Source organism: Ixodes scapularis, unplaced genomic scaffold (genome assembly GCF_016920785.2).
Source record: "Ixodes scapularis isolate PalLabHiFi unplaced genomic scaffold, ASM1692078v2 PGA_scaffold5__190_contigs__length_132052651, whole genome shotgun sequence".
NCBI classification, from domain to species: domain Eukaryota; kingdom Metazoa; phylum Arthropoda; class Arachnida; order Ixodida; family Ixodidae; genus Ixodes; species Ixodes scapularis.
The window spans coordinates 88,263,010-88,276,772 of NW_024609880.1; the positions used below are offsets into that span (position 1 = coordinate 88,263,010).

The 13,763-nt window shown below is 46.2% G+C and overlaps 2 protein-coding genes across 3 annotated transcripts in view; one reads left to right on the top strand and one right to left on the bottom strand.

Moving 5' to 3' along the window:
* The window catches only part of LOC8037007 (rho GTPase-activating protein 23), a 52,119-nt gene extending 43,930 nt beyond the window's left edge, over positions 1 to 8,189 (bottom strand). For both annotated transcript variants that reach the window (XM_029980956.4, XM_029980947.3), the window contains exons 1-2: positions 7,969 to 8,189; positions 10 to 91 (exon numbers count right to left, since the gene is read on the bottom strand). In XM_029980956.4, coding sequence (XP_029836816.3) covers positions 10 to 48 — 39 coding nt within the window. In that variant the 5' untranslated portion in view covers positions 49 to 91; positions 7,969 to 8,189. The remainder of the gene's footprint in view (positions 1 to 9; positions 92 to 7,968) is intronic.
* A 275-nt stretch (positions 8,190 to 8,464) lies between these two features.
* On the top strand, positions 8,465 to 12,491 carry LOC115310841 (GPI ethanolamine phosphate transferase 2). Its single transcript, XM_029969310.4, has one exon. It carries the CDS (start codon positions 8,895 to 8,897, stop codon positions 11,559 to 11,561), a length of 2,667 nt encoding a protein of 888 aa, XP_029825170.2. The 5' UTR covers positions 8,465 to 8,894; the 3' UTR covers positions 11,562 to 12,491.
* Positions 12,492 to 13,763: the final 1,272 nt, after the last annotated feature.

Here is a 13,763-nt window from a genome sequence, read left to right on the forward strand (position 1 = left end):
GGAACCCACTTGATTTGTCCAGGTGATGTCACCTCCTTTTGAGACCATGGTCTGCCCCGGTGCCACTCAGGCTAGAAGTATGATGACCCCCCTGCAACAACAAGGGCCGGATTTGGGACAAGGCACAACGTTTAGACGCAATGTTGTGCCTCGCAGCATATCAAGTTCAGTTTGCTACCAAATAGAACCCAAAAGCGCTTCACAAACTGCTAAATTATCAAGGCGGTTATGGTACCCGAGGGAAAACCTAAGACACCATATCTGTAACGAAGTTAGTGGCATACAAATCTCTCATTAGGCCCATCTTAGGGTATGCCGACATTATTTAAGATTCACACGTGTCATAAAATATAAATTAATTTGAAAGAATACATAAGAAGGCCCTTAAATTTAGTTACAACAAACAGAGAAGACTAGATTCTTTTAGCAGCAGATATTCTATCCAGATAGCCTAGCATATCTCCAGTCCTCCTCCTCCTCCTCCCCTCCTCCCCTCCCCCCCACCCCCAAATGCAGAGGAAAATTAATAGACTGACTTTCCTCTATGCCACGATTAATGACAGCTCTAGATCAATAAGTGACGCTATGTCACTCTGCAATTTCTGAAAAGCACAAGAAGCTATCATACCTTAGAACTCGCAGAACACAAATCTAAAGATGACCACTTTAAAAATAAACTTTTTTTTAGAAAACTATTTAAGACTGAAACCAGCTGCCTTTGACACTGTAAATGTCGCCATCTGCACAGTCCATCACTCTTTTCACTGTTAAAACAAATTTGAAGTTTCTTGTCATCAATAATCGACATCACAGAATTACCCATTTTGCACATGGTTGCTGGTAGTCAGCACATTTTCACAGCACTGCTCTTGACTTATTCGTAGCGTATATCTGGTAAGGCCGGGAGTCTTTGCTGTCAGCGTATACACAATGTGATTTGCTTTTCTCCCATATGGGTACAGAGCACGACACTGTTAGCACGAACACGCAATCGCCGGTTTTTCCAGTTTTTTTCTTTGAAACCAAGGGATTATCGAAGTTATTAATTATTGCTATGGAAAGAGCTCATTTAGTTCTATAATGCAAGCGATCAAATTTTGTGCTCGCTAATACTATTTACAAGTAAAATGTGAAAAGGTGTTGATGTCGTGTTCGCGCTAACAGCATCGCGATGTGTACATGGGAGTCTGTGATTGTGCTGATTTTTTTCTTAGCGCTGATGTCTTGTTTGACAAATGTTTTCTTTTTCATAGCTTGGATGCATCCATTTACACGGTTTCTCCCACTCTGGCATCTTCTCATAAAGTAAATATGAAACAGAGCATGAATTATGATCCTTAAATGCACTTGATTACTTTATTTGTTGCTTATTTGTTTTGTTTGTTGCAGTGACAAACCTTTTCACTGTACCTTCACATTTTTTTACTAAAAAGCCCAATCCTATAATGCCTTCCAAGAGAAGGTGGTGGTGGTAACTGTATAAAAAAATATAAATTATTTTTTGTGCTAGTAATTATAATTGTAATTAACTACTTTCAGGGCAAACTAGTTGTAACTAAGTAAATTAAATTTCCAAAATAAGTTATCTAAGTATGAACCTTCAATGCACACCAACAACACAAATGTCAAGGTGCGGACCCGAGAAAAAAAGAAGAAAAAAGAGCTCTTAGAATGTACTACAGCCACACAAAACTATTGGAATCTTGCTCACAAGGAGTGCAAACTTTCCCAGAGTCAGCCAATGACAAAACCGATGGCACGGAAAGCATTGTAACCGAAGCAAATAAAAATAAGTTATGCTTTAAAGTCAAACATAGTCCACAAAGTGCAAAAGTTGTGGTAATGTGCTTTTCACGGGCCGCTAAACCATGACCATTTGAAGGACAATGGGGTGCTTTGCGCCCCGGCAAGGCCTATTGTCGGCCTATTGTCAGCCTGTTGTAGGGTCATAAAACTGCAGTTGCCGCTCTGCTAAGCGAAGGGGACAGGCCGTGTGGAAGTACCGATGACGATCATGCACGGGAGCCGTGAATGGTGGAGCTGCAACCGTCATTGAACCGTTTCGCGTCCGTCGTGTCACGGATTTGCTCCACTTTGCTCTTTACCCAACCCCTAGCAAGGTTTGCATTGAATGAACGACGATTAGTGTGGCAAAGCCAATCGAAATGGGACTCGACTACTTTATTAAACATGTGCAGGTTCTTTTGCTGACCATAATATAGCAAACTTTGACAGCTAACTTTGTGCAAAAAAAATGTCAGGTAAAAAAAAAATGAATGTCTGCCCATGATGCTTTAGCTTGTACAGTTTCTCCTTTAAGTTCTATGTCGACAACTGTGCAATTTTTTGGTGCTGTAGATTACTCGACCACTGATAAAGCAGAAGTTTTCTTTTGATGCATTTTGAAGAAGACGATTTCTTCTAGCAAAACATTCTCTTCCAATCCCATCATAGGATTAGATTGAAGATTACCTTTTTTTGTTCTTTTCCACGCTGAGATGCTGAGTTTGTGACGCTTGTTTTGGTCACCTTCGCAGCATAGCACAATTACTGGTTGAGTTCGCTAGTGTGTATACACAGTTTAAGGTCAATTAGTTTATGGTGTGCAAGTGTTTCTCATCAAAGAAAGGTGCCCTGTATCATTCTCTCCTCCCTTCTACTTCCACCAACTGTGTCGGTTAATTCTGCACAAAAGCTAGTGCAAATAAATGCGGAAATTGGAAAGAGCTCTGTTTACAAACTCACAACCAAACGTCCAGAGTGCCATGTCTTCCTCATGACCACGGAGACAACCCACCTCGAATGCCAAACAGCCCGGTGAAGGCCACGCAGACATTTCAAGAACGGTCATTAGCATGAGAGCAGCCCTCCCAGGCGAAAATCAGTCCACTTCCAGCTGGATTATGGAACTGGAAATGAGGCATTCCAGCTGGATTCCAGCTGGGTCCAGTTGGATTCCAGCTGGGTCCAGCTGGAATGCCTCATTTCCAGTTCCATAATCCAGCTGGAAGTGGACTGATTTTCGCCTGGGCTGTTGCTAATAAGCGCTTCCCGAACCCTGCAAAGCCATTCGTCAGAGAGCTGTCAGTGCGTGTACCGTTACTGCCTTCAAGATGCCCGCTCGCAAGCGAAGGCACGGGTGCGATGGAGAATTTTCTGTCAGATGTCAGATGGAGAAGCCTTCGCACGAGACAATGGACGTGCGTCGTAGAATGCTGGGAGAAGTGACAGCCCGGGGGAAAAAAGTGAACAGCTGCCGTCAGATACACACAACCGTTGCACGTAGCACTCAAACACCACCCCCTGCACTATGCATAAACGCCTTGTTTCTCATTCTGTTTTGTCCATCTTATGAGGAAACCATGGGATGAAGCTCGTAACAAGTGGCCTCCAAAAAATTATGATGGGTTTGTCAATTTCTTTATTACTTGGGGGCCTTTTTAGCCAGAGTGGATAAAGGGCTTTGCACAACCAACTACTATGTACCGGCGGTATTAAAAAAAAAATTGTGCAGAAAGCTCCTACATTGTTATTTTGTATTTTTCAGTTCTCAAGACCAAGTGCAGGCCGTTGTCAAAAACATGCATCCTTGCAAGAAAAAAAAAAAAAAATCTTGACATATATTGTTAGTTTGTGTTGCAGAAAACAGTTGACGTGTGGCATATTGCTACAATTAACTTACCTTCCTCTCCAAATATGACTATTTATTTCTTATATCTGTGTCTGCTATTAACTCTTTCACGTATGGACTGGAAAGCGAAGGCACATCTGTGGAAACCTCCTCTAGCAGCTCTGGTCATTGCTATGTGCTATGTTGCAGCATTCCCGAGATGGAACATGCAGCATTTGCAAGCTAGAATCTGGAAGCCTTTTCTGAGAAAGAGGTACCTCCAACACTGCCCAGAAGATTGATAAACACAGTGCAAGAACTTGTCGTAAAACTTCCATAAAAAAGAATTTGGAAACCTGTTCTACCCAGAGGTAAGTCTGGATAGTTGACAGATGACACGAGCAAGTTTCTCATAAAACAGGGTCCCAAAACCTAATATCTAGAAAAAGCTTTGGAAATTTAAGTCAACAGTAGCTACATGTACAGCTGTCAGCAATAAGTCAGAAGAATGATGGAACAGGAGGATGGCAACTATTATACCCGAGAGTAAAAATTTGAGCCATAACCCACATTCGGCCCAGATGGACTACTGATGACCAACATTAGTCAGTGCGAGCTCAAGGCTAGTTCTGGTTCAGCCTTCCATGATGAAGCAAGCATCACTCTCCTCTTTGTTCTTTATCATATTGTCACTGGCAGTATTTATTCCAGAGAAGAAAAACCTGGAATACCTTCTTCTCTCATAGAGTTCATCAACAAGAAAGGGAAGGCTCTTCTGAACAAACTTCGAACACAAGACGACACCACAATGGGCAGCAAACTAACGTTAGCAATGGAGACCAAAAATTCTAGAGCGAAAACCATCAGTATGCCTCTAAAGACCTAAAAGCAACCTCCTAGGACTGAAACAGCCAACCCATAAGCGCTAAACTGAGAGAAAATACTCTCGCAAAATACTCTTTCGAAGACGTCATCCTGTGTTCCTCGTCGTGCATGAAGACACTATCTCATTCACAAATGCCGGATCCATTACGTAGGACTGCCTACGCAGGCAAGTCAGAATGAACTACATATCTTTCCCTTTGTGATTGTTTTTTCTTCTCCCACAACCTGCCAAGCTAGGCAAGGGCGTAAAGATCAAGCGCTCGGTAGCGGTACAAGTTGTTTTTCGCGACCCCAGCTGCTCCTGGCGTATGCGTGCAAATATTATGACGCCTGGGATCTGGCCTGAGTACTTGCAACACGTAGCAGGAAGTGGCAAGCGAATCGGAATGAAGCTGCCGTGTCAACATGTGCGCACAATTGCCCAGCCCCGTGTATGTGAATGGCAAAGCGATGCTGTCATTTAGAAACCCGGAAAAGTGACGCCGATGTGGACGATTCAACAAAAAGCTGGTAGACGAAGGCAAAGGAGACAGTGTTGCACTGTATGTGGAAAAGTTTGATTGGTGCTAGGAGTAACCTCTTTGAAGTATCCAAACTTACGAATGGCTGCGGTACTTACAATAAAGATGTATATTTTTTATTCTAAAGAGTATAGCATTTTTACCATGCTTTTTAACACATAACATACTTTCTCGGCTGAATTTCATAAAAATGTTAACGTTTGACTGTAAAAAAAAAAAAAAAAAAAAAAAAAAGTCACCGAAAAGCATTGTTTTTGGGCGGAGGCCGTCCGGCGCACGGCCTTGAAAATATGTAAGCGAATAAGGACGGTTCCTTGAGCTGATGTCATGCTACGCCACCTCACAGCGTTTGTCAGAAATGGGAGCCAATCTTTCTTCCAACACAAAACGCTCCGTGGCGAGGCAGCGCCGTTCAGACACCTCTTCCTCCACCGTTGCCATGGCCCCTACGAAGCAGACTGCCGCAGAATGTATGCGAGCTGATTGGGAACGCAAGAAATGGCAGAGGGAGCAAGAAGAGCCTTCACCAGGGGCTTTGCAGATGAACCACGACAGGTGTAAAACATATCACACATTCTGTGCTTACCAGTCTTTGTCAGCATGATCAATGATCAAGCTTGTATAATTTCTGTGGAAAGGGCATGATGGCTTCCTGAAGCCTTATGGAGGGACCGTCTAGAAACAGAGGAATTCCTTCTTGAAAGCAACGATACAGGGTAGCCATTTAAAACAGAAACTGCATTCTTCTGAACAAAAGTGGTCTCTTCGTCAGAGCAGTAAGTTCTCCCCTGAAAAAGTGCACATCTTTCATAAAAGAAAGCCAAATGCATCTGCAGTCCCACTTAATAGATAGAGAGGTACAACAACACCTCTCGGGTGCCACAGCGGTGTCTGTCACATCACGCTCCATTGTTTGGAGCAACATAGCCTTCAAAAATAAGCCAAGTCAGCCTCCGATACCAGGAAAACCAGCACCGACGAGGTGGCCCTCGTTGCCGGAGAGAAACTTCTCCGAAGCCCCGGAGATGTAGAGAAAGAGGGGGGAGGCCGAGCTGCCAGTCAGTGCCAATCAGTGCTACCCCTCGAACCGACCAACAGGTTTCATAAGTAGTAACCTCATATTTTTAGTAGGTCAGGGCTTAAAAATAAACTCAGAAAGCGGGAAGTGTATATGTATGCACGCGTGTCTGGGGGGTTTGCTTATTGAAAACCATACCTTCCCCACGACCCTTCCTGGACGCAGACACGGGTCGAATGTATATTTTTGCAAGGTGCCTCGCCACACAGGTTGCAGTGCACATCGCGTTTCTACGCTCCTGCCATACTTCATCTGCACGTCGACCTCTCTTTCATTTTTATATAATCTAACAGAGACGATAGTAAATTGGCGGGGATTGCGGACAGAGGGAACACGCCAGACTTCCTGAGGACGGTATTTATTTAGCTGTAATCTCCCCCTCGAGTGCTCGTGCACGCTTCAAAAGAAAGGATAGAAGAGGGGGGGGGGGGGGGGGGGGGGGGGGGTTGTATCGGTGCACGGGCCACGGACAACGCAATGCTCGCGCGCTCGGCGCCGGATATGCCGCTGCTTTTATGCGCGAAAAAAGAAACAAAAAAAAAAAAAAAGAAACAAGGACAGTGAGCTGGCTGCTCCGACCAGCCCACCGCCCGGTCGACCGGCGCCGACAGCGAGCGCAGGGCGTCCGCATACCTGGAGGAGCGCATTTGTAGACACGCACAGGGGAAAAACGTCAAAACAACAAAAGAAAAGAAGCAACAAAAACAAAAAACGCTTGCACGCGTTTCTTGCAAGAGCGTCGACTCGCGCGCAAAGGTAGAAAGGGAGGTATCGGTAAAAGCAAGCAGAAATGCCGCATGTCTTTCTGCTTGCTTGAAAAAAAAAAAAAATAAGAAGAAAACTTTTTTCGCTACCTTGTAGAAAGTGTGTTGTTGCCAATCTTTCTCAGCATCATGTCTTTGCTGTTGATTTATTTTTCTTTAACTAATTATTGTGATCTCTTAAAATTTTTGACGCAATCACACACGTGTCAAAACATTGCAACAAAAGAGGACCATAGGACAGGCAGACCTAATATCCTTCGCCCAAAAAAACGGTAAGTAGAAAGAAAGAAAACAAAAATTCGTGGCAGCTACGGTGAGGCATTTGCGGACAAACTAAGCCACAACGTTCACCCACGTGGTGGCCGCGAAATGAATTTTAAGCACCGTTTATCCGCATTTTCCCAGACCGCTTTCCTTTCGTTTCGGCTCCTCCCTTAGTAAGGAAACCCGACCACACTTCCGAGTTGTTTATTTTTATCTCCTCTTTCCGTTCTGTTCGGTCAGTCGAACCGATTATCATCGGATGAGACTGTCGACGAAAGGATTTGGGAGAGAGACAACGGTTTCGTTGACACGGGAAGCGTTTTGAGCACATCAAACCGAACCCGAACCCCCCGATCGGTTACGCGCGGTTGCATACCCATATTCGTCGAGTCGCCGACAACGCCGCTATTTCGACAAATCGTTTCGGTTGACGTTCTTGCATCACGCGCACGACCCACGGGGTGATTCCTACACACCTCTAAAAACAGTTCAATAACTAAGTTATGAACAAAAATTGCGTGGCGCTAAGCACGACAAAGCGAACGGATTCATACATTTGACCCGCTTGACGGACCGACGACTGAAAAGGGGGGGAAAGGGAGGGGGGGTATTTTTTATTTTTTTTTATTTTACCTTTTGCTTCGTAAACCTTTGGATACGAAATTGACGAATCGGACGGAACGAAAGAAACCAACAACTGCTGCGTGACGCTGTTACATCGTCGGATAAACCGAAAAGGAGCGGGATATACAGTACCTCTTATTGATCGCGTTGGCTCGTACGAAAATGTGTCATTAGCCGAAGGGGGTTCTCGTTTTTTCGTCGATCGCCGTTCGAAGCACTCACCACCGGTGAAAAGCTCTCGATGGTCCGCATGGCTGTTTGTTATCCCAAGCTGGAGCTTCATGGCGGCTCCGGAGGTATCCAAGGGTTCTCGACGAGCACCAAATCTTAAAGGTCAACAAAATCACAAGCCGAAGTAATCCGATCGCCTGGATCCGCCATTTTGACTTCTAACGCTCTCTGGGAGTCTGGGAGCAAGAGTACAAAAGAAGCGACCGCACCGCACTTTCTTCTCCCATTTTCTGTCCTTCCGCCGGCCGCTGCACGTAGAGGAGCGCCCCGCCTTCGCTTGACCTTTTTACATCTGAAATACAGTCACAAAAATTAAAAAATAAGATCTGCTTAGTTATTACTTTATTATCTTTTCACGCTTACCCATTTACGCTTCAATGTTTTTACTTGGCTCATTGAAAAACAGGTTTTGTGCACTATTTTGCGTTGCGGACGATTTCCCTGCAGCATTTACCACAGCGACGTGAGAAGTGAACCAATCAGAACGTTCGATGCTTGGAGAACTATTTTTTGCGGTATTATTTTGCGGGCGTTTTTTTGTCGCGGGCTTCGAGTTGCACTTTATCGCTACCTGAATTTATGATTCGAAAAAAATATACAAAATACAAACATTCGGCAAGTCTGTAATGTAATGTGTAATGGGTGTGAACCCCGGTTGTGCCCTTCTCTGTGTGAGCGTGCCTGGCGTGCCGCCAGTGCCGCTGCACTGACTGAGCGTCTCGGTGGTCTCGGTGCTTTGGAAGACGGATTCCACCAACAGCCATGCGAGAAGACCGGCAGTCTCCGAAACCATCAAGCTTATTGCCGTTTCTACGACCATGTAGGTAAGGCAGGCCGAACGATGCCAGGACCAAACTACAAGCGTACAAATACTCAACCATCGAGTCCACACTAGTTTTGTCCTGACAAGAACCGCGATGTACTACACTAGGCAGTGGTGCCTGCTGTGGCTGGTCACTGTAACCTACGTGATCGGACTCTTCCTGTTTTGGAACGGGTTCTTCTGCGTCACAAAAAGACCCTTGGGACACTCTGCCCCCGAAGATATACAATATCCGGACACAGTGTGCGGCGTGTCGATGCCACCTGACGGCCCGCCTCCGATCTCGAAGCGAACGCCTCTAAAACTCGTTTTCGTGCTCATCGACGCTTTGCGCTTCGACTTCGTCGCCGACCGATCGCGTTCGCTCAGTTTCCTCGGTTCTATGCTTCGTGATCGCAAGGCTCTACTCTACCGCAGCCGAGCGTATTCCCCGACCGTAACTTTGCCGCGGATCAAGACGCTGCTGACGGGAACAGTACCGGGGTTCGGCGACGTGCTCCTCAACTTCAATGCTGACGTGCTGCGCGATGACAATCTGGTGCACCAGGCGCGAGCGTCGGGTAAGAAGACGGTCTTTTACGGGGACGACACCTGGCTGAGGATCCTGCCGGGTTGCTTCGACAGGTACGAAGGCACGACGTCCTTTTTCGTCTCCGACTACACCGAAGTCGACCGAAACGTTTCGCGTCACGTGCCTTCGGAGATGGAAGCGACCGACTGGGACTGGCTCGTGCTTCATTACTTGGGACTGGACCACATCGGACACACGCACGGGCCGTCGTCTTCGCTCGTTGACGACAAACTGGCCGAGATGGACGGCATCCTGTCGACGATGTACGCGTCGCTTCGGCGAAGGGCCAACGACAGCTTCCTCATTGTGGTCACCGGCGATCACGGCATGAACGCCGTCGGCAACCACGGCGGCAGTTCGGAGGGTGAGGTCATGACGGCGCTCCTCTTCATACCCACAAAGCCGTGGGACTTCGGCAGCCAAGACGTCAGTACGGTATCGCAAGTGGACATCGCTCCCACCCTGAGCTTGCTCACGGGGCTGCCCATTCCGAAGGGTAGCTACGGTAGAGCGCTGGCGGATGTGCTGACCGCGGCCAACTTCACAGCCGCTGAACGGCTCTTCCTGCTCCAGTACAACTTGCAGCAGATGCTGCGCATCCACCAGTCCGAGTTCGGGAGCGAAACACCTGTTTCAGCCAAGGCAGAGGAAGCCCTCTGTTCTTACGTCAAGCTCGTACGAGAGAAGGCCCTTGTCGGTTCTCACGAGAGCAGGGTGGAAGAGGTATTTTTAAGCATCATGTCGAATATCCAGAGTGAAATTTTGAGTAGCACCACTGCATTTGATATGGGCCTTGTTGTGACCGGCATATGCGTAACTTGGCAGGGTGCGTTCACTCTCATGCTTCTGATCCTTTCAATGAACCAAGGCTGTAGCCACCTCGTTCCCAAGTTCAACCTGAAAATACTGACCTTTGGTGTGATCTTCTCCTTTCTCCAAAACTCCATCCTGTGTGCCTTATCCCCATCCAGTGAAAGCTGCCAGTCGGGCATCCGTGTGTGCCTCTTATCATTTCTTACCGCCGTAAGCACAGCCTTAACTGGTGCTTTCTATTTCTGGCCAGTTGGTGGCCTCGAGATTCCAGATGTGCCTCGGGCTTTCCTCCTTTCCTGTACCATTCTCCATGGCCTCAGCTTTGTGTCTTCCAGTTTTATAGAAGAAGAGCATGTCACATGGTACTTCCTGACCAGTACCATCATACTATTGCTCTGTTGGTACCACTACCAGGAGCAGTCATCAATGTATGGCAGACTGATGCTATACAGAAAAGCATTTTTCGTGCTGATAATTCTCAGAGTACTCCGTTCGTGGAACAGTACTGGGGACAGGTGGTCTCATCTTCCGGACACTGCAGACTGGCTTGCCGACAACAACCACAGACATGTCCTAGCCTGTCTCATCCTGGTTGCCATCATCTCAATTATCCTTACGTCTGTTCGCCAGAAGAGGCCTCTCTGTTCCTTTTTCCTCTACCTCGCTCTGCTTGACATCTGCCTCTACAAGATGAAGCTCATCTACTATGGTAATGCAGACGGTGTTGAGAACTTCTACTGGTACCTGCCGCTTCTCCTGGCCCTTGGTGTCTTCCACCAGTTCCGTTCGGGCAATGACCCCGACCTCCTAGAAGCAGTCATCAACTCCTGGACCCTTCTGTGCCTCATCTTGCACACACCACAGAATGTTCCAATGTTTGCACTGGTTGTGCTCTTGGAGCGTGCAGTGCATGACTTCCTCTTTGACCTCCCTCTCCAGATGCTTCCAAGGGTCATCCTCTACTTCTGGTTTGCAATGAGCTGTCACTTCCACCAGGGAAACTCCAACAAGCTATCCACTGTCAGCGTCTCAGCGGGCTACATTGGCGTCAGCAGTTACAATCCTGTAGTGGTTGGCTTGCTGATGGTCAGCTACACATACAGCAGTCTTGTCCTCTGGTTGCTGATGCTCTGGAAACGGTTTGCTGAACCAGAAGAGAATGGCCTGAAGCGTAGTCGCTCCAGGACCAAGCTGCTTGTGTGTGCCTCTATCCTCTTCATGAAGTTTGCCACCACAGCCTGGTACATGGTCTTGATGGTTGTGCAAAGGTACCACATATTTGTGCTGTCGGTCTTCAGTCCTAAGCTGGTTTACGAGGGTGCCCATGCAATAGTGGTGCTAATGGTCACTTTTCTTGCCGTGACAGCTCTGTGCTAACTTCTATGCATTGATAGTAGGGAGTTTTAGAAGAATATTCCAATACCTCTGATGATGATACGGTGCAAAGACTCCTTAATTTTTTTGCTCCTGTGCATTTGGCATATGGAGCATGGACCACCTATTTATTCTACAATGCTGTTTCCACTTGTTGAAGAATTAGGTTGTTGTGCAATATGCAATTGTGGGCATTTTTATGGTTGCATTTTGACCTCGTGATGTAGTTGTTTAAAGTAGGAACTCTATTTTGGTCTGTAGATATAACTTATATAAGCCTTATGATGCTACCAAAAAGCCCCACTTGGTAGCTCAAGCATTTGTTCACATATTTTCATACCAGAAGAAGAAGACCTGACTGGGCTACGACAGGTACAGCTAAACATTGCTGTCATTCAACATAGGTGTCCTAATTTGTTGGCAAGACCCAATTATTTTGCTGTTATTAGCACTGTAGACATCTGTCTATGCAGCCCTTTCGAATCTTGAAAACATAACAAAAAAGCCCATTCTTACAACATACTGCGAAAGGTATTATACACAGGATGCCCTGTAGACTGTATCACAGTTCTTCCAGCATATTACCTAAAAGCTAGATGCACATGGTACCATCTCATAGAAATCAGAAGCACAACTTTAAACTAATGGCACGGCAGCAATACTTGTCAACAGTTCCAAGAGACCAGATGCGTAGACCTACTTACTAGTCAGCGTTCACTTGCATTCCAAGTCTTCAAACTATTCTGTGATGTATTCCACAAGAAGGTCCAACACAGTGTAAAAGTAGGATCTCCTATGAGCACAACCTCCAACACCGTGTGACTAGAAACCAGGTCCTCTGGACGCAGACAGTTCTAGCTCACAGTGATCTCCGAGACGTCTAATAATGATTACTCCCCAACGAGGTACCTCAATAAAAGTTAATAAACCTTGGTTTTCTGCCTAGGTATATTTTAATTTTAGCAGATGAAATGGTAAACCAACGTCAAAGGTTCAATGACCTCCCTGAGCCGTTCTTGGCCATAACCCGATGAATAACTACACAAGGTAACTATTGTTTATCATGATCCCAGGCACTTGATCAGTGATTCTTTAGTCTCACTTGAGCTACAAACGGCAGTAACTGACAGATCAACCTCGAGCACGTGCAGCATGCACATGAAGGCAGTGGCATCACAAGGGGGGGGGGACCGCCCCGAGTGCATCGCTCGGCGCTGACCCTCGCGACGCAACTACATGAAGGCATCTTTAGCAGGCTTTCTATCTCCTAGTGCTTGGCAGGTAAGCAAAAGTAATTGAAAACCTGCCAAAGGTAGTTTTGTGTGCATGCTGCTAGTGCTTGAGGTTAGTCGGCGTTGGTTGTTTGTCACCTAAGTGGAACTAGGGCTTTAGAAACAAGAACAAATTACTGGGCAGCAATTTGTCTGGGCTTCAAATCTGTCCGTGCTTGCAAAAACTATACTGTAAAACCCAACCTTGGGTGGCGGCTTGGCGAAACAGGAACAGTTTGTGAAACAGAAACAGTTTGTGTTAAAGCAATGTCCTTTTGTAGGTTGGACCATTACCGGCAAAACGGTTTCGTCTTTCTATTTTAAAGTGGAGACGACAAAGTCTTCAGTTGCAGCGTGAACGAGGGGAAGAGAAGCCACGCTTTTCTGCATTTTAGAGCTTGCAACGTACTTCAGGCTTTTTCTTTTTACAGAGCTTGGGTTTAAACTTTGAGGAGCCAGAGTGGTAAGCGTTTTCACTTGGTGTAACCATTGACGTGTGCTCAGTGAATGATGCTGAGTTACATTGTTCTGCAACTGTGGGCTTTGAATGTTCTTTCTGTATGTCAGAAATTATGGCTTTGCAAGGCAGCAGAAGGCTTAGAATGCTCTTCCCCCTTCGGAGTTATGTCCGGCACTGACAAGGGCACAGGCAGTGGAACCTCTCTGCAAAATAATGCAGTTGCGCGAGCACTGGTGGCGTTTTCAGCACTTCTAAAAACTGTATGCCTTGCACGACTTTGCACAGAACTCTTGATCCACTCATTTTCATGACTGTGTAGACAAGGCCATGAATTTTCAAAATTCCAAAGCCCACTGGTATTAGATGTTTCCAGTGAGACATAACTAATATATTTTGTTCCAGATGACTAATTAAGGTCAGCAGACTAGAGTACAATATGGATTTGAGCACAAAAGCAGCGGAATTCAGGTTAAC

Coding starts and splice junctions, on each gene's coding strand:
- LOC115310841 (XM_029969310.4), top strand. CDS start 8,895: ATGTACTACACTAGGCAGTGGTGCCTGCTGTGGCTGGTCACTGTAACC.